This window comes from Nipponia nippon, unplaced genomic scaffold (genome assembly GCF_047370975.1).
Source record: "Nipponia nippon isolate SJK-2023a ecotype South Korea unplaced genomic scaffold, ASM4737097v1 scaffold_3, whole genome shotgun sequence".
Classification (NCBI taxonomy): Eukaryota; Metazoa; Chordata; class Aves; order Pelecaniformes; family Threskiornithidae; genus Nipponia; species Nipponia nippon.
In genome coordinates, this window is record NW_028262347.1 from 86,230,707 (window position 1) to 86,258,496 (window position 27,790).

The 27,790-nt window shown below is 44.3% G+C and overlaps 1 protein-coding gene across 1 annotated transcript; it reads left to right on the plus strand.

The window, feature by feature from the left end:
- The first annotated feature begins 161 nt into the window (after nucleotides 1–161).
- Nucleotides 162–23,339, plus strand: LOC104013570 (putative neutral ceramidase C). The gene is made up of 21 exons (XM_087766366.1): nucleotides 162–274; nucleotides 1,989–2,125; nucleotides 3,302–3,381; nucleotides 3,790–3,939; nucleotides 4,522–4,698; nucleotides 5,100–5,227; nucleotides 5,835–5,912; nucleotides 6,975–7,095; nucleotides 9,565–9,690; nucleotides 10,059–10,145; nucleotides 11,603–11,707; nucleotides 11,841–11,922; nucleotides 12,416–12,531; nucleotides 14,786–14,880; nucleotides 15,552–15,591; nucleotides 16,348–16,443; nucleotides 17,315–17,410; nucleotides 18,067–18,216; nucleotides 18,982–19,041; nucleotides 19,752–19,840; nucleotides 23,150–23,339. The coding sequence occupies exons 2-21, from the start codon at nucleotides 1,999–2,001 to the stop codon at nucleotides 23,337–23,339; spliced, it is 2,193 nt and encodes a 730-aa protein (XP_087622492.1). The 5' UTR covers nucleotides 162–274; nucleotides 1,989–1,998.
- Nucleotides 23,340–27,790: the final 4,451 nt, after the last annotated feature.

Here is a 27,790-nt window from a genome sequence, read left to right on the forward strand (position 1 = left end):
CCCTGTGCACTGGAGCTGATCAGTGCAATCATGGAAAGGTTATTTTAGAGAGGTAGGCACTGTTCGTAAGGTAAAATAAACACACTGTGGGAAAAAAAAAAACCTATCATCTCCTTGAGTGGTAAAAATTATTGATTGGTTTCTTCTTATCTTGCTCAGTGCTTGACTCACAGGGCTATAACAGGAATAATTTTCAGGCTGAACTTTTCAGCTTGAAACAGGTCTCGAGCTGGGAGATGTTCCTCTAGACACTGGGACACGCGAGGGATCTCAGGTAAGTTTGCATAAGAATTCACTGGGATTTCATAGGACTAACATTTGCTTCTTTTAGTATTGCTTCAGCAGTTTAATGAGTTGGAAAAAGAAAACTGTAATTGTATATCATGCAGATGTGTTTGAGGCTGGTGCTGTGATATCGATTATCTGGACGGGTTGCGGTGCTGTGCAGCTGGCTGCCAATGCCACACTCAGAGCATAAAAAGGGGAGGAGGGAAACCCATAATATTAGATTTGTTGCCACTAGAAAAATAGATAGGTGAAATTCAGCAATGATCCTGACTCCTATAGCTTACCATGGCAAAAGAAACTGATAAGAAAGGTCACCTATAGCAAGTCTGGATGACCACTTGGCTCTCTGGTGATGTTGTTTCTCATTGCAACCTTTCCAAGACCATATATGCTAGTTTCAGCAGTTATTTTCTGCAGGTTCCTTGTTTCCAGGACATATCCCCTGTGGGGAATAGCCTGCAGACATGAGCTTTACCAAGCCCCATGCCAGACCCACCATCAGGCAAACGTTACCTCCAGGAAAATTAGGGGCTCCCTCCCTTTCTAATCGTGTGTTCATCCTTCCCCACCTCCACTCCTGTGGCAGTTGGGCCCCAGCAGGACCAACGCCGCAGCTGCCGTAGGCTGCTTGGGGCCATGTCCAGGTGAGTTGGGGGCATCCCCAAGGACGGAGATCCTCCACCACTCTAAACAAGGAACCAGTCCTTTGGGACAGATATGTAGTTTGGTCACAGGCAAATGAATGGGATCTCCAGTAAGTTTTATCTACTAACACACCTAAGGCCACATGGAAACATTCCAAGCTATTTTAAAGGCTTATTTCTGCCTTGTATAGATGCTTACAGGAAGGGCAAAAGGCATGTCTGTCTTTGCTACAAATGCCACTTCCCACTGGGCAAAATTGAAACCCTTGATGCAAATCTCGGGCGCCAGAGCAGGACAAACCAGAGGTCACCAGAGCTTTTATCAGAGGGGGAAATAGCATGTTTTCCCATAGCCGTATTTTGAATAATTTTTCTTGTTAATCTTTAAGCCAAAATAAACCTCTGTCCAAGGAGGAAGAACAATATACAAAAAGAAAACTGAAAGAGCTCTGCATATGATGAAGAAAGCTGACATCTATACATAGGGTCTTATCTTGGAAAGCTGTCACTACCACTACTTTTTCAAGCCAGGAGAGAACTGCACTTGGACACACAATGGGGTGTGCTTTTCTCATGAGGAATTTTCTAAATTGACCTTTTTTATGGTGACAATATTTTTTTCTGATGTGCTCTGAACGCGTGAGCAGCAGAAAAGCTGTGAGGGCTTCAGGCCGCAGCATCTTCCTCGGCCGCTCAGTGAACGTAGGATCTGGTGGAAGATTGTGGGGTTTATTTGAAAGATTTCTTCAAAAGAGTGAGCAAAGTGTCCTGGGAAATGCTGGATCAGTAATTCAGCCACTCACCCTGTCCTATCAGGCCTCGTGACTGGGGGTGATCGCTGCTTGCAGGAGATGTATTTTTGCTGTCTTAAGCAGATGGAAAAATAAATCTCCAGTTCCCATCCTTATCGCTGCTGCTGCCTGCTCTGACACTGGGACGGGGGACACAAACCATCATAAGCTCTTTGAGGGTGTGATGTGCTGCTCTGGGTGGGAGGTGATCGACATCAGGGCTGTGTCATCTGCCTTCCCCATGGGCTCTTTTCTGCTTTCACAGTGCCCCCATCATGTGTGGGAAGAGGTCCAAGTGCTCCTTCTCCCGCCTGGAGGTGATCCTCATCGTTTGCTTGGTGTTGATGATAACGGTGACTGTGGTGCTCCTCATCCTTCACTTTCTCACCCAAGAGAGCAATGGCAAGTTGAGCTATTTCAGTCCCGCCATCGCGCCCTGCTCAAGTGTGTGTCCAGTGAAGTAATTTAAATTAAAGGGATACAGGTAGAGGGTCACTGGGCCACTGCTGAGCCTTCATAATCTTCTCTGTGCTTGGTCCTCTCACACAGTCGAAAAATCAGAAAAATGCCCCGTGGTCAGTCTGTGGCCAGTGTTTCACTTCTCCTCTGTTTTAAGTGACAGCCTAGGAAAGGCCAGACTGGGAAGACTGAGCGTCCCCTTATCCCAATGCCCTGCCTCGAGCGGCACTGGCTGGCTGGGGAAGACTGTGAGAACAGATCAAGCACATAGAAATATTTTCCCACAGTGTTATCTCAGCCTCCAGTGATTTGTGGCTCTGGGATTTCCTGAGACGCAGATAATTTTTTTTTTTTTTTTAATTTAATAGCCCTCAATGGCTTTTCTTCTATGAGTTTGTCCAGGCGCTTTGTCCATCCTGTAGGAGGACTTCTGCACCTTCATGATGGCTGGGATGAGACATGATCTCCTTTGGGAGTCCTTTTCCTCACTGCTTGCCTGGAGGTCATTGCCCAGAGCTGCTTTTCCCTGCTTTGAGCTTCTGCTGGCTCTGCTGTGATTTTGTTGAGACCAGGGCACCAGTGCTGGACACATTGGAGGCACCAGGGTGACATATGAATGTGCCCCTCTTTCTTCTCTAGTCCTTTCCCAGTAGTTCCTGACATGCCATCCCCTTTTTCTTATTGCTGCTGAGATGACTTTTTTGTGTGAAAACAGCTCTTACACCCTCGGATATGTTTTCTGCATGGTAGTTTGGGGCTTGGAGAGCTTAATCAGCGAAGCTAGGCTTGTTTCCCCCTTGCTGGGAATCACAACACACTTTACACAGTCTAGTGACCCCCTCTTGTGAGCTCCCTCTGCAGTTCTTTGTGCCTGGTCCACCCTTTACTACCCCAAATGCCTTAACAGCCTCAGCACACTTTGACCACATATTGTCAGCCCATTGGGAACCCAAGCAGACAGTATCAGCTGGATCCCCTTGTCCATGGGCCTGCTGAGTCCTCTGGGGATGTCGAGCAGGTTTCAGGTGTGCAATCTCTTTAAAAAGGCTGGGTTGCCTCTTCTGTCCCCAATTCTGCTTGCTCGTGTGTCCACTAATCTAGTATTTATTCTTATTATAGATTCCAATGACGTAATAGCAAACTACTTACTGGGCGTAGGTCGAGCTGACTGCACAGGACCTGTGGCAGAAATTCCTCTGGTAAGTTGGGGAAATTGAACACAGGGTTGGCAAAATACTGATTTTTCATCATCTCTGAGTATTTTTTGCAGAACTTCTGGTTTAGAGGCTCTGCCTTGCCAAATGGTTGTCAGCTTCAAACATTAGGTGGAATTTCTTTGAGGCTTTGAGCATCTGGTCTGGTGGAAGGTATCCCTGCCCATGGCAGGGGGCTTGGAACTAGATGATCTTTAAGGTCCCTTCTAACCCAAACCATTCTATGGTTCAATGATTCTTGCAACCACAGGGCACAATAGCTGCAGCTCTTAGTGTTCATATGTTGAATGAGTCCTCTGACCCTCCGGAAAATCTGCTTAGAAAAATACATGCAAATGAATACATCACTCAATATTTTGGCTGCGTGGGCTTGATGGAGCTCTTCCCTTCCAGATGGGATATGCCAACCCGGACCAGGTGGGCGGTGGGCTTCTCATGCGCCTCTACAGCCGAGCGTTCATTGTGGCAGACTTTGATGACTCCAGGCGAGTAGTGTTTGTCAGTGCCGACATAGGAATGGTGTCTCAGAGACTGAGGCTCGAGGTACGTGGCTGGAAATGAATGATTGGCACAGTTTGGGATGTAGCTGGTACTAGCATTAAGGTTGCAGTCATTGCTAAATAATATCAAGTATGGCAGCACATAGGCCGTTTGCTTTGGGATCTCCTTGCAGCACAATCTTGGAGAGATGTCCTGTCTCTGCTGAAGAAGAGCTTTTGATTCCTCAGCAAATGAGGCTGGACTTTGACCATGCTTTTCTTAGCGAAAAAATTATCACAAATACATTTGAATCACAAATACGTTATCATGCTGCCTGTGTAATGCTGGGTCTCCAGTACCACAGAGGAGGGAGGGAGATGCTGGAGAACTGGGGACTCCTTGGATGACCTGGGCTTCACTGCAAGTTGGCCATAGAGGTCTTTACTTACCAGATTTTATTATTTTAAGGCTCTTGCCAAGTCAACAGTTATAACCTACTTGTTGTGACACCAGTATGGGAGTATCAGGCAGAAAGAGAAGAGCGAGGAGGAAGATGAACGGTTGGGTTTTTTGCAAGGGCTGATACAAACCTCTATAGCCTTTGGGCGTGAAAAAGGGGTGTTTAGACCACCTCCTTCCTCTTAGGTGCTCAAGAAACTGAAGAGCAAGTACGGCGAGCTGTACCGACAGGACAACGTCATCCTCAGCGGCACCCACACACACTCGGGGCCTGGTGGCTACTTCCAGTACACCCTCTTCTGGATCACTAGCAAAGGGCTAATCAGACCATCCCTCAACGCTATTGTGAATGGCATTGTAAAGGTTAGTGTTGTCCAGTCTGTTGACATGAGAGCCCATAAACGCAGAAAAAGTGGGGGAAGATATATTTGTGACTAACAGAGCTCTTGCTGTGATGTTCATGGTAGCACCTCTGAATGTCACAGTCTTAAAACACACTTGGAGGTGAGTTTATGCTTACCAGTGAAATCGGATCAAAAAACAGAAGCCTTGAAGTCTTTCTTTAGAAAAAGACAGTTGTGGATGGTTTCAAAATATTATCATAATTTTCTAGAATTTTAGACTACTTAAGGAAAAAAAAAAAGCCTCCAAATTCCCAAGAAAGGGTTGGGGACAGGCAGGGAGGGAAAGAGAGAGTTTTTCCAAATAATCTCACATGTACTTTACATGCATGGACTAATATTCCCTGCCTTCCTGCTTTTCAGAGCATTGATATAGCGCATCAGAACATGAAGAGAGGAAGGCTTTTTATAAACAGAGGCACTGTAGAAAACAGCCAGATCAACCGAAGCCCTTTCTCCTATCTTGAGAATCCAGCGTCTGAACGAAGCAGGTAAATGCTCCTCAAGCAGGAGAGAAACAGAGCCCCTTTGGTTGAGATGATGAACCAGCTGTCTTGCAGCTGGTGTTTCTGGTCATTCGTGGGATGGTTGAAAAGGTGGAGCCAAGACCATGGCAGAAAGAATGACGCTGTTGCCATCCTGGGTGCTTGCATGTGTGCATGACCAAAAATTAGTTGCAAGAGTGGGCTTGAAAGTTGTGGTTGCCCACTCCAAGCATGTGAGGCATTGGTCAAAGATGTGACCTTACGTTTTGTTTTAAAAAAAAAAAAGAAAAAAAAAAGTCTTTAGTAGGTGTTAGAATTTGAGTCAGACAGCATTAAAGTGCCATCCTTGGTGCATGAATTTGTATTTGGAGAGAGCTCCTCTCCCCATTCCCCTGGAGAAGAAGTGCCTGAGGTCAGCAACAACCATAACTCTTCCCTTACCTTCACAGCTATTTTCAGATGCTCCCTTAAGGTCTCACTGTGGTCTGGTAATATCTATAATAACCTCTTCATTTCCTTGCTCAACCTAGTGGAGATTTAATGTGTCTGAGCAACGCAGAGCATGACCACGACTCTGGCACTAATGGGATTTCCCCACTTCATTTTTATCCAGGTATTCATCCAACACAGATAAAGAAATGGTGATGCTGAAGATGGTAGATGAGAATGGACAGGAGCTAGGCCTTATCAGGTACTGACCACCAAAGTAACATGTTTTTCTCCAAATCCTCATAAACCACAGTTCTGCAGCAGTTCTGTCTTTCTGCACAAGCTCTCCTTCCCAACACTGACCCTTGCCCATAGAGCATTGCTCCCAGCTAGTCACCAGAGGGTCTCTGAGGGAAGAATAAGTGAGAGTCCATGAGTGCATAAACCAGGTCAGCGTCCCTCATCTACTCCGGGAGATACAGCAGCACCTGGCCCACCTACAGCTGGGCACTTCCCCTGTCACGACCCAAAGGCATTTGGGGAAGATGACCACAGCTAATCTGCCCTTGTAGGGGTGTAGAAAAATCCCCTCTGAGGCTTTTGCTGTGCCCCTCCAAGCAGATCCTGCCCCCAGCATTTCCAGGACCCTTTGGGCTCCTCTCCTCTTGGTTGTTTTCTTTAACAGCCCATGTTTTGTGAGAAGTGTGCCATTCCTGCAGGCAGCATTTACGATACCTGTCCTATCGACAGATCTGCGGGGCATTGTTTGGCCATGCGAAGTTCAGAGCTCAAGGCCAGGCAGATGAAGTAACGTGCTGTAACAAAGCCATAATTGCATTTTCCTCATTTAGAAGTCACTAGTGAGAGTCTGACTGTGTTAAGAGGAAGAGTTTTGGTTTGGTTGTTTTTTGTTTTTTTTTTTTGTAAGAACGGAAGTGTCCCTTTTTTTCCTTTTTTACATTGTTCCTCCTTGTTTCTTTGAAGCAAGAAAATAAAAATCCCTCCAAAATATAATTCTCTGGACTCAGAAAAGAGTCAATTCAGGTCTGAAAAAGCTCTTGGTGGCCCTGATAATTACGGTGCCAAATTCTTGTGCCCTCTAGACCTGGACCATCATAGCCAGGAGACCTCCTGGTCAGGAAAGGAGAGGATGGGAATAACATTGCCCTTGTTAAGCCATCCCTAGGTACCAACAGTCTGCATTTGTATTCTCCCAGAGAAAATTCCCATAAGTCAATTGCAAATATTTAGATTGAACAAGTCAATTGCCAATACACTGATTGAACAATGCATTCCCTATGTGTGTTTTTTGACTCCTCTTCAGCTGGTTTGCTGTGCACCCAGTCAGCATGAACAACACAAACCATCTTGTGAACAGCGACAACATGGGCTATGCGTCTTACTTGTTTGAACAGGAGAAGAACAAGGGGATGCTTCCTGGAGAGGTGGGAGTGGTTTCAGACTACTGAAAATAAGGGGGGAAAAAAAGTGCTGCAACAGGGAGGGGATGGTTGGTGCTTTCTATGGGCTAAAGTGTGTTCTTTCAAACAGTGAAATAGGACAGCAGGGTAAACACAGGAAAAGGAGGACAAAGATGAACACTTTGATTTATTTACATTCTTCCTCTAGAGAAGAGAAATTGCAATGTGTACTCTTGACTTTCCAAACAAGTAATCAGTGACATTTACTTAGACTTTAGGAATAAACCAAATTTATTTTGATTCGACTATTCAACTATAAGTCTGTGGTCAGCCCCAGTTCTTTCTTACGGCTTCCAGCCAGTTCTGCCTTCTGATTTTCATTTATCCAGAAGATTTGTCATCCTCAGAGTGCAAACACAGCTCTTTTAAAAAACATTGTTTCCCCTGGAATGTAAATATGGACATGAATCCATCTCACAGATGCTTTGAGTCCTGAGTTGATTAGGAGGGTGTACTGTGTGTATCTCCAGCATGTACCTTGAAAGAGTTGCCTAATTCCTATTTTAATACTCTTGGGCAGAGGAACATGTGCAGTTCATACCAAAGATGGAAACTAAAGGAAGTCTACCTAATTCCTGATTGCAGATGTTTCTTTTTATAGTGGATTATCTAAAAGCTTTTAACAAGACTCGACTCTAATGCATAGTCATGGGTGCAAGTCAGTGCAAGTTGACATGCACGCAAAGCTAAGAAGTGTTTGCAAGATTCAATATTTAGCCGTGTGGTCTGCTTGGTATATTGTGTCTAGCAGTCTCACAAGAAAATAGCTTAAGAGCTGATAATATATCAAAATATCTAGTGTTGACGCATCCCATCTCTAAAAGAGGGGAAAAAATGAGAGTATCTGTGAGATCTGAATTCAGCTGACAGTGTGTAACCAGCCTTGCTTCTAATGATTACTACTTGATGTTAACTCCTGCAGTCAGATCCAATATCTCTCACCCTGTAAATCAGTCATGGTAAAAGCCTGGTGTTGTGGTTTAACCCCAGCCAGTAACTAAGCACCACACAGCCACTTGCTCACTCCCCTCTCCCCAGTGGGATGGGGGAGAGAATCGGAAGAGTAAAAGTGAGAAAACTCATGGGTTGAGATAAAGATAGTTTAATAATTGAAATAAAATAAAGTAAAATAGTAGCAGTAGTAGTAGTAATAATAATAATGATAATAATAATATATAAAGCAGGTGATGCATGATGCTCACCACCTGCTGACCGATGCCCAGCCCGTCCCTGAGCAGCGGTCCCCCCCTCCCAGCTAGCTCCCCCCAGCTTATATACTGAGCATGACGTCATACGGTATGGAATAGCTCTTTGGCCAGTCTGGGTCAGCTGTCCTGGCTGTGCCCCCTCCCAGCTTCTTGTGCACCTGGCAGAGCATGGGAAGCTGAAAAGTCCTTGACCAGTGTACACTCTACTCAGCAACAACCAAAACATCAGTGTATTATCAACATTATTCTCACCCTAAATCCAAAACACAGCACTATACCACCTACTAGGAAGAAAATTAACTCTATCCCAGCTGAAACCAGGACAGTATCCACCCCTTATTCTATACCATCTACGTCATGCCCAGGTCTTACACTTTCCAGTACGTTCCAATTTATCACCACCACTTTTCCATTTTTTTGATATATGCACACAGATATCATTCCATTAGTCTAAGGGCCATCCCTCTAAAACGTTCGCTGAGTTCATTTAGTCCATGACTTTGGGCTCCATCTGTCATAACAGTCTTTCAGGGCAGGAGAGATGGTGTGCGGTGTTGGGTTGTCGCATGCTGAATCCAGTTCTGATACCATCACTGCTGCATTTTGCTCAGTTTCATCAAAGTTCATTCTTCATTAATCTGGGCGATTCTTATTGTAATGCTGTTGATATGGCATATAGCAACCATAGAAGTGATGACATACAGTGTTATATAGCAATTAATGTTATACGATTCAGGTCATTAGCTATTTTCACCCAAAATCAAATCTCCTTGAGGTACACATCGGACTTCCCCATCCTCCTGCATCACCCACCAAGTGCACTCAGGTCCCTGAGCAGAAAAAATATCGTGTGCAAGGTGCTACAATGGTCCATCAACATCTGATGAATAACATGAGAGACTGGGGACATGGGGAGAAGAGCTGATGCTGAGATGGAAGAGGTAGATGAAGAAATGCTGTTTGGATACCAAAGCGGTGTGAAAGTCCCCCTGAAAAGGCAGTTGCATCCTGTGTGTTCTCTTCTCCCTTGCTCTTCCTGTCCCTAACCCTTGGGAGACTCCTAAATCCCCATTCCAGTCCTCCCAGTCACTTCAGAAATGTTTACCAGCATTGCATGCTCATCAACTGGCTGTAATGCCAGCCTTGACAGTGGAGAAAGCTGCAGGTGACATTTGCAATCACTGCAAGGCACTAAAATCCATCTGACCATGTTTGGTTTTGGCAGGGCTCTTTTGTTGCTGCCTTTGCATCCTCCAACTTGGGAGATGTGTCGCCCAACACCAAAGGCCCGTTCTGCATAAACACGGGGGAGTCGTGCAATAATCCACAGAGCACCTGTCCTGTGGGGGGGGTAAGTATGTTTTACCTGATCTACATTAACTTCTGATAGGGAAAAAACTCGAGGTGGAGCAGCAAATACAGAGCCACATGGTGGACCATTGTGCATGAAGAGGACATAAAAAAAAATCACCTCTTTTTGGATACCTCTTTCAGGAACTTACTTGTCCTCATACACCCTGTTTTTTCATCATTCCACCCAAACTTAAATTTATCTTGATGCAAAGATTAGTGTAGTAACCTGGTGCCCAAATTTCAGATGGCTAGCAAAAAGCAATTACTTCCCACAGTATGACAGTCACTTGTGAACTCATCCACTTTGCAGTGCCACATGTTCTCCATATTAACTGATCACTAGCATTTAAACAAATTTCTTAACAGGCGACAATGTGCATGGCCATGGGTCCTGGCAATGACATGTTTGACAGTACAAGAATTATAGGGCAAAATATCTACTTGAAAGCAAGGGTAAGTGATATTTTGCTTTACGAGCGTGTGTGAATGCTGTTATTACAGGGATGAATGTTCAATTATCAACTTTCTTGCACCTGTTTTTGTGAATGTTTGTAGATTTAAATCACTCTGAAGTCCATATTTATATGCTTAAGGAAAAGTTTGCTGATTATTCAGAAATCACACAGTTTTATTTAGATACATCATTGTAGGTATTGCAATTTGAAAATGCTGGTTTCGGCTTTTAATCTCAATATTCCTCATTGGTATATAAAGTGGATGTTGCCCCTTATAATCTTCCCCCTCCCTCCCATACACACATCTCAGAGGTGTCACGATGGGAAAAACCACTGGTGTTGAAGACTCCTGGAAGAGCTCAGAGACACCACCACATACCACTTGTTGGCCAACTTTTTGGCATCACACTCCCCAACTAACGCAAATGTGAGTTAAAATGTGCCAGCTTAAAGATCCACAAAAGATACTCACCTTGCCCTGCTTGACTTTGCAGGTGTCCTCCACCCTATGGGCTCCCTTATGTCACCTGTGTCCTTGGGCTCAAAAGTCACCTGAATTTACTGGTTCCTCTTCTGCAGCTTCATGTAATGTGAGAGTAGTCAGCAACAGGACATTTTTTGGCACTGTTTCAGGGACAGCAGCTTGTAGGAACTGGAACGGGTCCAGCAGAGGAGTAAGAGCAGAAGGCTTGATGGTGGTAGTTTCCTTTTAATCGCCATTTCAGATGGTTGCCCTGAAGTCACTCCAGGCTGATCGTGACTTGCAAGTGAAAGATTGTCCCAGCCAGAGTGGCCTGGTGTGTGTACCAAATGGCAAGGGAAAACATTGGTGTTGTTTTTAACAGTGCAGACTCTTGGCCTTCAAAGGCTGTGTCCTCTATTCCTTCCTGCAGTTACAGGAATGTTACTAAACCTGTATAACTTCTGGCAACACTTTCTATGTACCAACTTGAGGCACGTGTGCCAGAAAACCATTCAATGAAGAGCTGAATGGCTTAGCTGTCAGCCGTATAGTAAATGCATGGTAAAGTCCATGCATTTCGAAGCAATGAATGCAACAAAGTGCATCTTTCTCATAGAAAACATTTCTTCTGGTTGGTCTAAGATGTGAGAAATGCCAAAACATTGCAACTAGGAAAAAGAAGCTGCCATCCTCGTGGAATAGGTGTATGTTTCAGCTGTAAAAAGAAAGGCACACACAAAACTGCTGACCACAGAGTGTCTTCCCTATGTTACTTGAGACAGGGAGAGCTTGCAGGAATTGGGGCATGCAGGATGTAGAGATGGGGTGATAGAAACAAAGGAGCTTGGGAAATACACTCTTGCTTTAACACCTGGAAGAGGCCACTGGAAGGTGTCAACAGAATGAAGAAATAATTCATACAGCTGAATCTCGGAAGAGCTGGGTTCTTGATTTCTTCTTCCTCAAGGATTTCCACCTTGTATGTCCCTTAGGAGCTGTATGAAAAAGCTTCCCAGGAGGTCACAGGACCCCTCAGCTCAGCTCACCAGTGGGTGAACATGAGTGATGTCTCGGTGGAGCTTAATGCCACACACACGGTAAGAGCGGGAGCTCCTGGAATGCAGGCATAAAGAAGGAAGAACTGTTATGTTCTTATAGCAGGATTTGGCACACTGAGGGGAACTGGTTTTAAAAATCTCTTTTTCATTTTTTTTCCCCCTTCTGATTAAGGTTAAAACATGTAAACCAGCCTTAGGATACAGCTTTGCCGCGGGGACTATTGATGGAGTGGGAGCTTTCAACTTCACACAAGGTAATTCAGATTGTCAATATGGCTTTGTACAAATGGGGAGGACATGGGGCATCCCCCAGATAGGTTCAAACCCCCAGAGTCATTTAAGAACATCAGTGACTGGTTGAACCACAGTGTCCAAAGGAATGTTTTTTAGGAAGGTGTGATCTTACAGCCCACTCACAAGTTTGTCTGTGTTCATCAGAAATCTTCTGGAGAAGGATATGACCATGATCTGAAGGAAAGAGAGTGCTGGATGGGGAGTGAGGAGAAGAAATAGCTGGCTTTGGGGCAATCTTTCTCATTTGTTCTCATTACCTGAAGGCTGCCAAGATGGAGCTCAGCTGGGCTAAAGCTTGGCTTTTCAAACCTCCCCAGAAAAGGGAGATAGACAGAATCCACTGAGAAATATCCTATCCCACATAAGCAGGGAGGGGGTAATAAATGAGTTTTCTGTCCGATAGCTGCTGGGGAAGTTGAAGGAACAGCGTTTAAAACATGTTTCCCCCTCAAGGCTCAGTAGAAGGGGACCCGTTTTGGGATGAAATCCGGGACCAGCTGCTGGGAGAGCCATCCAATGAAACAAAAGCCTGCCATAAACCCAAGCCAATCCTCTTTAGCACCGGTGAGGTAAGGATACACCAGTGTGTGCCCTGGGAAGTGCAGAGATTGCTGATCTGGGCTAGGTTTTGGTAGGGTGCTCCATACAATGTCTGTGCCAGTCCATACAGTGAAGAAAAAGGAGGGAGAGAGAGCTGCATGGGCTTTGAAGGCATGAAAATAGAAAGTAAGAATAAGTATTGTCATTAGTTTGCATCAGAACGTGAGAGGTGGAAGTTTTCCTCTTGCAGAGCATCTTTTCCATATATCCCAGGAGGAGGAACCAGACCCGCTGCTCTCAGTAGGGTCAAAAAACCCAACTGAAGACCCACACTAGCCTAATTCTCTGCCTGTGAAACAGCCCTAAGCAGGATGCACAGGGAAAATGCGTGAGGTCAGGGAAAGCTAACAGTGTGTGGAGCTCAGCATTGCCTCCCAGCAGTCTCTGGCTTCAGAATGTCCTCTGCTGGTGCTCAGATCTTAATAGCTCTGGGTGGATTTTTCTTCCATCCTACCATTGGTTTCCTACCTTAATCCATGAGAGGACATTTCTTTTGATCATGTGACACACTGGTCCATGCAAAATGAAGTAATGCATCGTGGTGCCTTTTGGAAACTCTGGGGACTGTATCAACTTGCCCACCTTCTCAATGTTGTCTTCGAAGGTTTCTACCAGGCTTTGATTTCCTCTGGAAATGTCCTGTTGACTTCTCTGCTTTTCTGTCATGTTAATGCAAGTGTCTGACAGTTCTGGGAGCTATAACACTGACTGATGACAGACTTACTCATCCACAGGTAGAATCACACCAGGCTAAGGCTGGAGGTACCCTGGGGTGGGCTTCTCCAGCACAACTCCGCTCCCGGCAGGACCGACACTGCAGCTACAACAGGTTGCTCAGGGCCATGTCCGGAAGAGTCAGGGCAGTCAGCAAGGATGGAGATCCCTCACTGCTTGGGTCCCCATCCCAGGGGTGCCCCACTCACACAGGGAAGGGCTATATCTTAGAGCCAGCCTCTGCAGAGCTGCTGCCCTGTTGGTCCCAGCCCATCCCCATGCTTGGGGCTACTCTGTCCTGGGCAGGACTTGGTGTTTGTTCTTACTGAACTTTCCCAAAATCCTGCTTACAACTTTAAAAGAAAATTGATGCCCCATTTTTCACCTGCTGTTTCCTTGGTATTAAGGCAAATGCACTGTAATGGAATGGGATCATGTCCAAGGTCAGGTCCTTTAGAGCACTTAGAGGATGCCATCTGGATGAGGTGATTCATTGTTATTCCTTTCATCAGTCTTTTTAAAAGCTTTCCTAGTGTCACTTTGTGTTCAATTAGCTCCTCACCTCATCTCACATAAAAAGAGGTCCCATTGCAGAGCCTCCTCCCACCCCACCCTGTCTGTCCAGGACGGTGCTACTGAGAGTAAATTACACTTTATTCTTAAGACTTCATCACTTTTTCAGCATCCTTTTACGGATGCTCTGGCAGGTCTCCTGCTTCTGATGCATTTAACAAGGTTTTGTCATTCATGTTTTGCCCCCAGTAAATTAGTAAATTGCTCCTCAAAAATCTTTTTCGCTTGCTGGAGTGGGATTTTGCATTTCATTTGCTGGAGCCATGCCACCCTTGAGCTCTTGTTGTTCTTAATTTCCTTTTAACAGGCTGCTTTATTTTTATCTAGCTATTTTTTTTTAAGATGAAATGCTGCTGTAGTGTGTGTTTTGGCTGCTGCAATGGTGCTGGGTCTGAGTACGGTGTGGTCCCTGCTAAGGGGCAGTCTGAAGTCAGGGCTAGGTCAAGGGTTCCCTGAGCATCAGCCTCTGGGTGACTTAGAAACTCTCCCTCTGCACCAAAACTGACTATGCATTTGCTCAGCTAATGAAGAGGTAACCGTCATTTCCCATTGCCCACGGGCTCTCTGATTTCACTCATTCACCTTTGCCCTCCTGGTCAGATGATCAGCCTTATTGATCCTAACACTATCCTTTCCCCATGCAGGTGAGGGATTTCTAGGTGCTACCCTGACCTTATTTACCCACTTTGCTTTAAGCTGCCTCTCTGGCAACACCTTTTTTTTTGCTTTACCCATAGTATTTACGTGTGCCTTGTCTGTCTGTTACGGTCAGACAACTCGTTGTACACGTGGAGGTGAAACACTTTCTCATGTGCCTGCCCACAAAGTAAATTTATTTGCCTGATTTATGCCTGTAGGAAGGAAAACAGTTCAGCTATCTTTTTTTGCTACTACCCTACAATAGTTATATCCACTTCTTTTTTTTTTTCACCTCAGATGACTCGGCCTCACCCATGGCACCCTGACATTGTGGACGTTCAGATCGCTGCCATTGGATCGCTGGCAATCATTGCTGTTCCCGGAGAGTTCACGTGTGTATTTCTTTAGTCTTGTTCTGTGTATTGCAGCTACCAGCATTTCATTCAAACTACCTGTGATACTTCTGCATGCAGGTAGAAAGGAGATGTAGGCTAAAAATTGTCCCCAGTATATGATAGCTGTGTGGCCACTACACATATATGTCCACTGCATGTACTTTCTTGTGTACTGTCTCCTCTGGTTACCTGGGGTTTCCCATTTTCTTCTCTGTTCTGTAAACTAGCCATGGGAATTAATTAGATGGAAACAAGCTTCCTAAATAATTTTAACTGTTCATTGCAAAACGCAGTTTCAATGAAATGAAAGGAGCTTGTTAACTTTGATTTTTTTTTTTTTCATGCCACAAACACCGCAATGGTGAATTGCACTGACTGTTGATGGTACAATGGTGAAAATCTGAATAGGATAATGATTTATTTCTAGCACCTTTTTTTCTACCCCACCCCACCCTGGGGTGCCTCCAGCCTCACCCTGGCTGTGATGATGTATGTGAAATATTTTGAGGTGTTTTGGTTGAGCTCATCGCAGAGAAGCCTTAAGGGATGTTGAGCAGTGCTGCAAGTGCTATGTGAATTTCTGGTGGTGTGCTGCGTGTCCAGCCAGTGATTCCTCCTTTAGCTCCCTGCATTTCTGGAGACTGACGTTCTTCCCTTAATGCCCCTAGGACCATGTCTGGACGTAGACTACGGGAAGCTGTTAAAAGAGTAAGTTGCTGAGGAAGAGGTTTCTCCAGAGTGCAGCATATCTGGAACTTCACGTTTCTTGATCCTTCTGGGTTTTCCCTCATCTCCTCCCAGCTGAGGTCATGGGTCTCATGTCTCATAGATGTTTCCTTCTCACAGTTGCTTCAGACACATTTTGCATGTGCTTGCTGACATGCAGGAGAAATGAATAACCTCCCCAAAAGAAGCAAACCAATCAAGTTTCAATCCATTAAGCCAACACAAGCTAATTCAACTGGGATCTAGGCATAACTGATGCTAGCAGGACATTTCTCTCTGGGATGGAGGGGTTTAGCTCCTTAATCCCTACTAGGATTTTGCAACATGGGAACAATTGGAAAAAAATGGCAAATGTATTTTTTCCATTTTCCTGATTGATACACCCTATTCTCAGCTGCAGTCTGAATACCATTTTAATCTCAGATGCTGTTTCCACAATTCACTGAGCTTGTCTCACATAGTTTTATCATCAATTTTTTTAGGAGTATACAGGCATTAGCTTCAAAAAAACCCCTAAATTTTTTGAATTTACGGGAGTATGAGGTAATTTCTCATCTTTTTCTTTGGGAAGTGAACATGAGACATTAATAAAGGCAAATTACACTTGTAGGGTTGCATTCCTGAACATCCAGCCCCCTCCCCACTGTAACTTTGTATTCTGCCCTGGTAACTAACAACAACAATATAATTGTGCATTAGACAATTATTACAAGATCAGTGATTTATTTCCTTTCTTAGGAATTTGATTCTCATGGTACACCAAGAATGGACGTCGTAATTGCAGGTCTATGCAATGTCTACACCCATTACATTACCACCTACGAAGAATACCAGGTAAATGTTAAAATTGCGGATTGAACATGTTTAACTGAATTCAGCTTTTGGCTATATGGGATGATAATTCATGTGAAATTATGTATGTTTAGAGTACTTTTTCTTTGACACAAAAAGCTGAAGAATCTGTGGCAGAAATGATGAGACCTCCTTGTTTATTCTGGCCTAGATGACACAGTCCAAGGGCCAACGTGGTTTCCTGACCGTAGGTAGAGAGTACGTATGGATGCTTTAACGGGAAATGGTCAGATGTACTGAAGGGAGCTCCTGTGAGTTCAGGTCTGTTTTAGTAATCTCCTGATGACTTAGATGATGAATTAGAAATTATCTTCATAAGATGGCAAAATTGCCAGAAGAAAGGTTTGGAGCTGTAGGGTCATAAGGTGAACATGAATTGCAGTGCCATGTTGCTGTAGAAAAGACCACAATATAGCTTGCAAGACTCAGTTTTAAGGGTCCCCACAAGGCATGGCAGATGCTGTGTTTTCAGGAAGATGTGGACCATTGCATGGACTCCTTGGGTTTAGAAACCCTAAACTGGGAGGCAAGGATGGAAGAACTGGGGTTGTCCAACCCAAAAAGTTGGAGAGGAGATGACCTACATCATAAGCCTTTAAAAGAGTAAAAGAGCTGTGATAATTGGAAGAGTGACAACCAATCCTCCCTGTTAATGATGGATTAGGGAATGAAGAGTAACCTGAAATTGCAGCAGAAATACTTAGGCAAGTTGTTGGGCTGTCTCCCTAGCAGTAAGGGAGTAAATAAACCCCTGCAGGTATAATGCTGATCTTGTTCTGGCGCAATAGGATAAGCTGTATAAACAGCTCAAGAGTCCTTCAAACCCTCCTTTTCCAAATTTGTCCTTTGCTAGGTTCAACGATATGAGGCTGCATCGACTATTTATGGGCCGCACACACTTTCTGCTTATATCCAACTGTACAGAGGACTTGCAAGGGCTATTGCTACGGTAATCAAAATTTTCTATATGCCACATGCTGCCAGATATATTTAAACACTGTAAATGGTGATGGCTATATTTGTTCCTCAGTGAGGTTGCATAATTGCTACCCTCTCTTTTCTCATAAGAAACCCCTTTGAGAAATTCTCATGTGGTATGAAAATCATTCCTATAATGGGGGTCTCATGCCACTTGAGAAATTCTGGGGTTTTTTTGGTTCAAAGTTTAGGAAATAGGTACCTCCAATGTTTCAGCATGGCCTGAAGTTGCTGCTTTTCTACCAAGAGGAAGAAAAATCTGCTACATTTCTGTTGTACATGGCAATGTTCATTACCATTGTATTTGTGGAGCAGGTGAACGTTCAAGACCAGTGGGAGAGCGCTGTCTCCTGAAATTGTGGGATATTCTGGCAGGTGGATTTGGGGGACCTCAGCAACAGGGCAGTGGGTGTCCTGTGGGGATTGCTCCTGCATGCAGAGCACAGATCACATCTTGTGAACATCTTGTAAACATCTTGTTTATTTTTATGTTCTCTTTATTGCCCTTGTTCTTAAAATCTACCTAAGCAATGGACTTGGATAAAGAGCCATAGCAGTGGTATGATTCATCAGGGAGATACTGGTTATCTATATGTATGTATAACGAGCACATCTTTCCTCTCCCAGAATACAGTTCAAGATTTGCCACGTGGTCCAGAGCCCCCACTTTTCAATATAGGTAACGTGACCTTGGTGCCTCCTCTCACTGCTGATCGCGCGCCAGCGAATAAGACATTTGGAGATGTGCTCCAAGAAGTGAGACAACAGTATCAAGTGGTGAGAGCCTCAAGGATTTGATAAAACCTGTTTAGGAACTTGTCTTTAAATTCTTACCCCTCATCCAAAAAAGTCTGTTTTCTAAAGGGTCATGGTGCTCTCAGACCAAAAAGGTCTCATTATTAGCAGACATGGTTGAAAAGGCAGAGAAGTTTCCATGCCAATGTTATTGTACTGAATGTGATTAAAATGGGTGAATGAAGGGGAAAATAAAAGCCCTTTATTCAACATAAGAAGATTTCCCCTTCTGCTTTGACATAAAGTAACAGTTGATTAAACAGGCAAATATTGTACAGTGATTTCTTTACAAGCAGAAATCAGGTCACCTTTGGTATGGAATGTAAATGAAATAATAAAAATGTCAGAAAGGGTTCAGTTTTCAATGCTCAAAATTTAGATAAAGTGTTCAGAGCAAGGACTTTCATCTCATTGCTGTCTCCAGCTGCAAGGTAGGAAGATGGCAGGGAGGCATTCTTAAAAATCTCACCTATTTCCCTCCCTCTTTTACACAGAAATCTTATGTGCTATGGTGGATTTTATCCAGCAAGCAGGACAAGTGGAATGGCAAGGCACAGAATACCAGTTCATAGTATAAATTGTCCGTTGCTATTGCAACAAGTGAAATTATAAATAATTTAAAAGAAAACCAAACACCCACAAAAACCCAACCAAACCACTAAAAAACTCATATGGCATCTTCAAAGGATGTTCTTAATGTGCAATATGCTGCTCAATCCCTAATATAAATCTCAATTTCTCCCGCAGAGAGAAGTTGCTGAAGTAATTTTTGTAGGTGCAAACCCCAGGAACTCTGCAGAGAATGCGGTAAATATAACACAACAACACTGGAATTGGAGATGTTCGGGATTAGTGAATATTTAGTTACTGCCTCTGCCTGATGCATTTTAATCTTTGACATTCAGGTTTTAGAAGGAGTAAGATCGTGTGCTTCCAGTGCTTTTTTTTCTTTGGTGGGAGTTCAGAAGAAGATAGTTTCTCCCTTTAGCATGTGCTTTGGGAATTCACACCACCAGAATGCTTTTGGGGCAAAGTCCTTAATTTGGTCAGATGCAGACCATTCATGATCTCTTCATGCTATTGAAGTGGAAGGCACCCATGTCGTACGTTAGGCCAGACACTCTTTCTCAGTCCGTATCCTTGTGCCATCCAGTCATAGCAAGCATGGTCTCTAGTCTCCATCTTATCAGCCTGGTGCATTATTTTAATAAAACAAAGAAAATTAGAATAGTGCTTAATTTGTCCCATCCCTCATCTTGCATAGACATTGACAGCACATACCTCACCTGTCCATTCTCTTTTTAATGATCAAGTTCTTTACTCATTCTCTGTGTCATTTATTACCTTCAATTTGTGCTTTGGCACTGAAAAATAAGCATTTTTGCTAGCAATTACCGCATTTGCCAGTAAAGGACACAGAAGCATAGTACCTTCTCCAGTTTAAAGTGACACAGAAAAGTAGGGACATGCCTGTCCCTTCAGCATCTGGCTAACTAACTCTGTTACTTGTATTCCAGACTGAACACAACTTCCTGACAGTGGAGAGATACGTCAACACTTCAGACAGCTGGCACGTGGTACAGAACGATGCCTCCTGGGACACCAGGTGGGTGCCCTGTCCAGATTTCACTGTTTCACAGGCTCCATGGAGTTTAACCTGAAGGGCTTCATTTCAGAGCTCACAACTTGTCCCAGTTGGTCTTGTCCCAGCAGATGATGCTCTCTGGGGACAGATGGGTCCATATTTGAGTGGTTAACTCGTCAAGACCACAATAATTGGTCTTCCCCTTCGGTCTAGCTTCTGAAATGAAGGCTTATAAGTTTGGGAAAGGTAGAAGGAAGAACAAGAATTACAGAAGGTTTGTGGTCCAACTTGTTCATAGCCTACATCCATCCATCTGCCGTACTGTGCTGACGAATAGGATACCAAATAGAAAATATGAGAGGTTCACTGCAGTAGAGTTTTCATAGAGAAAAACTGGCCAGCTTTGCTGCGCATCATAAAGTAGAAAGAGTCAACAATTTTAAAAAAAGTTTATTAGACAGTAAAGTTAAGGTTAGAGATGTCAGTCTTAAGGAAAAATATCCACTAAGCAGCAAAGGTGGTGTTACCTTTCAGAGCTACACCAGAAGTCAGCACATGAAATAGGAATACCAAAGGCATCTTTTGTCAAACCATTCAATTTCAAGTTACTCCCCTGTTTGAATAAAACCAGACATTTTTCCACCTGCCTCTGCAACTTATCTGTGAGAAACTGGACCCTGAAAAACATCCATCCTGTGGTCTTCTGACCTTGCAACATCCCAGTGCAAACACGTAAAGTCCACGGTCTTTGGTCTTTACATTTGGTCAATGTTCCCAACAGCTTAGCTTCATCAGGAAAGTCTGGATTTAAGACGAGCATTTGATACGTTGCACTCTCTGCCCAGGTACAACCAGCTGCTCTCTAAACCTAATCCGGTAGCCAGGACTCCGGCTGTCCTAATGCAGAAGATGTATTCCTACCTGCACTTGGAGCTCTGCATTTCTAAGTGCTTGCCCTCTGTTTAACACTTGCATTATGTTACCTTGTCACTCTCACTGATGTCACCCTTTTCAGTCAAGTTCCCTACTTGAGTAGGGGAAAGGACGGCATTTTATCACCCATATGTGTAGCCCTGCCTTCTTCCCTCCCCTTCCAAAACCCCAGCAAATTTCCCAAAATCTTGGCCAGGAACACTGAAAATGTTTGATAACATGTCACTCAAGATAAAGAAAAAAATATAAAAGTGCAAAACTTGAAGAATGTGCTGCCATGATGCTGGAAAGATGGGAATCTAGACATCTTATTTTCCTTCCTGAGAAAGGTCAGACTTTGGATCTCTGAACGATGCTTAAATACTTCTGCTGATAAGGAAGAGGAGCTGTTTGGCCTTTTCCTGCCTAAAGGGGCTGGCCAGAAGGCAAACCAATGCAGACAGTAATGTCTCCGTTCCTGGTGCCCCAGGAAAGTACCAAACACCACAAGAAAGGGGAAATGGTTCTGTTAAGATGAAAACGAGTCACTTTTTACGATGTCAGTGTGTTAACCTTGAAATGTCAGTAATTAAGGTGATGGGGACAGGGAGCATCAAACATTTTTACTAGATATTAGTGGAGTCAGACTGTATTTTTTTAGTACAGAAAAAGCTAACGTTCGATACCATTGAATGTGCTGACATTGCAATAGGAGAGTAGCACAAGGGAATGCATTATTAGCTTAGTGTTGCAAAGTGTTAAATAGCTTATAGCTGCATTTGTAAAATGCAAATTTTCAGGGATCAAAAGATATGAAGGTTTACTTAAAGGAGATGCAGCTTTCGGGGAAGGAGATAGCTGCTATCTGCCCTTTGTCCTGTACTCACCATTGCAGCAGGGACAAACTCAGTGCAGACTTGCCCTTGTGGTGGATGCTGTCTTGGTGTTTGCAGTAGAGAAGTGTTTGGCCCCACCCTGCCTCTGCCACGGGGGCAATTACTGCCCATGCTTTCTTGGGACTGTTTAGGAGGAGGGGCTGAGCTACAGGCAGGAATTTGCCTGGCTGTGCCTTTAGCAAACAGCCAACAGAGATAAGACATGACTAAATCCCCATGAGCTCATCTGTGAGAAGCCTCTTCCCAGGTGGGATGTGAGCTATGTTCCAGTTCCCCGAGTCCCAGAGCAGTGGTCCTGGTTCACAAAGCCTGGAGGGCAGGATGGGGAGGAGGCTGGGTGGTGGCATAGATCTATCACAGCAGAATTTTTAGGTCACAGCATTACAGCCAGGCTCAGGCTGCAGGTCTCTGTTCCAACCCAGCTCCCAACAGGGCCAATGTCACAGGTATAGCAGGTTGCTTGGGGCCATGTCTAGGAGAGTCGGGGTGGTCCCCAAGGATGGAGATCCCCCACCACTTTAGGCCTTGTGCTGTCACTTCACCGTCATCTCCCAAGACAACATTGTCTTTGTCCCAAGACAAACCAGTGCAATCCACAGCCAAAACCTTGGACAAGAGCAACCAAGCAGATACATGGGCCCTGTGTCAGCCTGTGGTCTCTGTTTACCAAACCAAATTTCCCCCATCATTCAGTCTTTTTCACCCAGTCATGTCTGTAAATATTTATTTCAATCTTCTCAGTAAGACTGGTATGGGGAAACTTTTTATTACCATTACCAATGAATCAACATATTTTGTTCATCTGCTTCCTTTAATTAAAGCTCTGAAATGGGCATGCTATGTCAGTATGACTTGATAGCTCTAATATCTGGCCCAGATACCATTAGGGGGATATCCAGCAGTGACCCTCATTGGCAGTATTGAAAGAAGAGCAGGTTAATCTTCATCTCCCCAAGAATCATGGCTGGCTGAAAAATCACTCTCCCTCAGATGATGTGTGGCTGTCTGTAGAGTTTTGATGTTGAGCAGAAGTGTTTTTGCACAAGGATTCTGCAAAAGAAAATGGGAGTCTGATGTGGAAATGGGTGCCAGAAGTCCTGAGCTTGATGGTGATAGATTTGGCTTGTGACTTTCAATAAATATTCATCGTCTTGGTTCAGCATTCCCCCTGCACAGGAAAGACTAAGCTGACAAATATTGCTCACAGAGATAATGTTGTATGGGGTTATGATGTGGAGTTGGGAATGTAAGAACACATTGGTAGAAATATTCTTCATCTGCAAAAAGGACCACTGACTTGTTTTTCCATGTTTCCACATATTTTTTAGCCCTGCCAGGTTTTGAGTTGGCTTGTTGATTGCTGCTCTGATAGCCTAAATATATGAGGAAAGGTTAAAAAAAGCTCTTAAAAAACACTTAACTGGAGTGCACTCATCTCATTCCAATTTGTGAGCTCTTGGGATACTCAAACAAATGACAAGTGGATTTTCTTGCTGACTGCAGTTTTTGATTTGTCTGCTAGGTTTTACTGGACCAAAGGATTACTTGGTCAGAGCAGAGTGACTATTGAATGGCACATCCCTCATGGCACAGAGCCGGGCATCTACAGGATACGGTACTTCGGGCACTACAGGAAAAAACTGTCTAACAATCACGCTGTCTCTATTCCATTTGAAGGCACATCTTCAGCATTTGAAATCACAACTCTGTAGGTGATCTTTTTAATTAAAGGAATTGTTTCCTCTAGGCAGTAGATTTGATACCTGTGATGTTCACAATGCATGCCTGGGAGTTTTTTTGTGGCATATGTGACTCTCTATATCATTGCTGTCCCTAGAGTGCTGCTGGTCATCCTTGTGCAAAGCTCAACTTCCTGCAAAGTTTTGACTTTTACCTGCAATTCAGTCTCACTAGTCCAATGTATTCTCATTCAAGCGGTTCCCATCCTGGCCAGATCTTGTTGCAGTTGATTCTTATTGTAATAAAAGATGTAACTGTTTTTCTTTAGTCATTAAAGAAGTGCTTATTGATTGTGAATAGGCTCTCTCAGAGAGAATTAGTGCATATTGGGAGCTAATCCAGACCATAAAATAGTCCATAAAATTGAGCCCAGTCCATAAAACTGGAAAGAGCTGCTGAATTCGCAAGGCATCACAAGAGAAGACTACTCAATTGCGCTTGAACTGCAAAGCTGACCTCTTAGGATGGTAAAGGGATAAACAGGATAGATACTCATCAGAAAGGTTTGAATATTATTTCATTTAATCATTCTTGTATAGGGCACTTGGAGGATTCATTCTCTGAGTTAAAAACCACCATAGACTACGGGTGGTGAGGGGGCAACAATGTCATATGAAGTGAATTGTTCATAGTTCTCCATAAATCAGTGGTCTCGGCTTCACAGGTGCCTGATGAGAGTGGCTGTATAGGGTCCTACCTCAGAGGTCTTGAGTAAGGAAAGGAAGGTCAGTGACTCGCAAAATAAAATATTGAAGCAGTTGGCAGTTTTTTTCCTGCTAGACTGTGTTATTCTCTTTCACAAATGCCACTTTTGAACGGACCAGTGTGCCAGGTGGGCTCAGTGCTGCCCACCACGTGTGGGTTTTTGTCATTTCAAGGGGATGCTGGGCAAGTTTTTGGAAGAGAAGCCTTCTGAAAGCTCTCAAATAATTACAAGTGGCCCAGGAAACTACAGATGGGATGGAGGCCACCGAGTCCCTGGAAAGCCTACATATGCTTGCTCTGATTTTATGACCTGAAGACATCATGCATCTGTGGCATGGTCCAGAGGCAGGATGCTGGGTGAGAAAGACTTTGGGGCTGACTTTTTTCACTCTTGTTGTCCTTCTGTTAAGATCCTGCCCAGCCCTCTGACCACAGCAAAGGGCAGCAGATGGCATTTAACCCTCTAAATGTCACTTTAGGACACATCAAAAAGATCAAAAATAAGGATGCTTACATATGCCAGAGGTTGTTTCAATAAGAGGGTGTCATGGGAGGGCACTGGGGTTACACAAGGGGCCGTATGCAGGATGGGGATTTTGAGAGGGACCTCTTGGTGAGGTAGAACCTGCAGCTGCTAGCAGAAGGTGACTGATGTCCAGCCAGAGCAGGGTTGGATTTCATTACAATAAGTTTATATTTCAGGTACTGCAGATGGAAATCAGTAAGAATTGAACTTACGAATTAAAGCTGTGGGTGATGCAGCTCTGAACAGACCTCAGCCTGCTTCATTTTAGCATCAGGAAAGACACAAGGTGAGCAGGCTCTGGCTGGATGGACTGCCAAGAGCCAATGGCCAAAGCCTGAATCACCTACGGTAGGTCACCAGAAGGGCTCATGGTGCCCTTCCAACCCACGTGAAAGATCAATGGAGGGTTTCATCAAAGCATACAATGAAGATACCATTGAAGGGGCAGAAGGACAGTCCCGAAACCTGTTGGCTGAAAGGGTTTCAACACAGAAAGGTCCCCAGGAAGGTAGAGGATCTTCTCCTGGGGGTTTCAGGACCTGCCTGGACAAAGCCATGACCACCTTGACCCAGTGCTGGTGGCAGGTCCCTCCTGAGGTGCCTCTCACCAGCGCTGACAAGGGGTGCTGTAAGGAGGGATGGCTCTGCAGTCCCGAAGTCTCTTCCAGCCTCTGTAAGTGGTAGAAGAAAATATGCCTTTCAGATCTGGATTTAGGATTCTTGTAGTGTCTTACAGCAAAACAATTGTAAATGTTTAATAAGCTCCAACAATTTGCACCAATTTTGTATGCAATCTCTTTAATTCTTCAGAGAATCGTCAGTCAGATAATTTTGCCTCTCTTTAAAATCAGTAGGAGAGAATGAATTATTAATTTTAAACCAGCTGCAATCAGTCTCAGAGATTCCTATCCGGAGGAGCTCAAAGCAATTGCAATATTGAGTCAGGAAAGAGAGAGCTTTGGAAGAACAACACTGGGAATCAAATCCCTGAAGATGCTCTTAATGTCCTTTCCTAATAACTCACCCAGCCAGCCTGTCCACCCTGCTCTCATCAGCAAAATTGCTCTGATGGCAGTGGTGGCATCTGTGGGATGCAGGCAGCAGCAGAGGATGCTGCTCCAGCATCCCACTGTGCCATGGGACAGGCTTGGTCAGTGCAGCAATGCTTAAGTTGCAAAATGATCCAGAAAGTTTCTTGCAAAGTTTTTCCCACTTTGCTCATGTTTTCATGCAGGACTGTGCATGGTGAAACACATTGCAGCCCCTTAAAACAGGGTCAGATCATCTTTATGAAACACAGGAGCTGCTTTCTGGTCTGAAAATGGTGCTGCCTAATGAATTCCAGCATGACAATCACTCTCTCTCTAGTTGCTGTTTTTCTTACACTGTGTAAACTAGATTAAATTGCATGGGAGTGCTCCTGGTTTCCTAAAAGAAATACACTGGGGAAAAGGAAATAGTGGTTCCTTTTTTCTCAGGCAACACTGAGATGTTTTATTTGATTGTTTCAGACAATTTTGTTCGTATTATTGCATTACACTAACCGTGGATTTTTTTTTAGTAGTGCTCGTACTGAACATGTTTATGCAAGCAAAATTGAATTGCACAGTTAAAATGCTCATGGGTAAGATTTACCCTCTAAAATGTGAGCATCTGACCCCAAAAGAGAGTATTTCGGAAGCTTGTGTTTCTCATGGGAGAAGAGGTGTTGAGAGCCAGAATTAGGGTATCTGGAGAGTCCCACTGGTGCTCCAGAGCAGATCACCTTGTGAAACACCTCATGGCAGGCTTATTTATTTATTTGTCACCAGTGGGCATAGGCTTTTTGAAGTTTTTTGGGGAATTTTTTGGAACGCTTATTAATTTTATATGTCCAGAAAATTCAGGAGCTCCAAGCGCTGCAGTGTGAGAAAGGCTGTTGAGGAAAGTCCTTTGTTGTACTTGCTCTTTAATAACATTGTGGCTGTCATCTACTGTTGGCATACAGTGACAAACAGCTCTTCTCTGTTATCTGCATGCCGTTTTGGGGTGCTGTGGTTGAATCCAGCAGCCGCTAGGTGCCAGTGCCGTTTTACACGAGAACAAGCTCGCTGCTGAGCAGAGCCAAAGCCTAGAAAAATTTTTCAGGAATTTGGGCAACTTGCCAGTTGTTAAATATAGCATTACTCATCACAGTTGCTCTTCCCTCTCTCAGGCTGCTCTCCTTCAATGTATAGCCGTTTGTGTCTTGCATACAAGCTTGGGAGGTGAGCAAAACTGCACTTTTTTTTTTTTTTTTTTTTTTTTTAATTGTCAAACATAAACTAGCATGAACTTGAGAAACTTGTTTGTGTCCGCAGGCTGAGCCACCTCACAGACCTCCTTTGCAAAACTTGATAATGCTTCAACTTTCCTCCTGCACAACATCTTATCCCTCCCGAATTTACCAACAATATTTGGAGCTGCAGAAAAGATGCTAAATTAGTATCTGACCCGAGGCACTAGGGGAAAAGGGGAGAATCCCTCTGCTGTCTCTGGGCTTTGATGCAGGCTTTTAGGATCTGTTCAATCCTGTCACTGTCTGGTGCTGTTTGCATGTGTCCCACAGAGGATATTTGTGTGCAACCTATCTACAGGTCTACCAGCGGCTATTTGCTTTTTAGCATCTTCACAACTGGGGCTGCATATGCATGATGTGGGTCTGGGGACCAAGGAACATCACCCTTCCAGTGTTTCCCTTAACCAGCCCCAAATCTGGATGGGCACAGTCCCCATCTCCTGCAGATAGCTGGAGCCAGGCTAGGACAAGTCTCTGGGCATGGAGCGGAGTTCAAGGTGGCAGGGCATCTCCAGGGAGAGAGCAGCCCACCCCAAGCACCCCCTGAGGGAGAAGGGGTTGGTCGGTAGGGGCTGTCTAAGTCGCCCACTGGCACTTACCAAAGGGCATCTGAGAACTGCAATTTTAGCCAAGACCAGGGTTTTGGGGGCGCACAATAATTTCCAGCCCTTGAAAGAAAGGTGCATCCCATGAGAGTACCATGAGCAGCACGGGGGTCAGGCTGACTCCCGAGGCAGCTAGTGAACAGCAGTGATTTGTGTTTGCTGACTGGAACGTCACCCTTCAAAGGTTTGTGGGTTTTTTTTTCCCAAAAAAGGGAAATCCAGGTAGGTATGTGATGGGAACATGAGACGGTCTATGGGAGATTTAGCTGG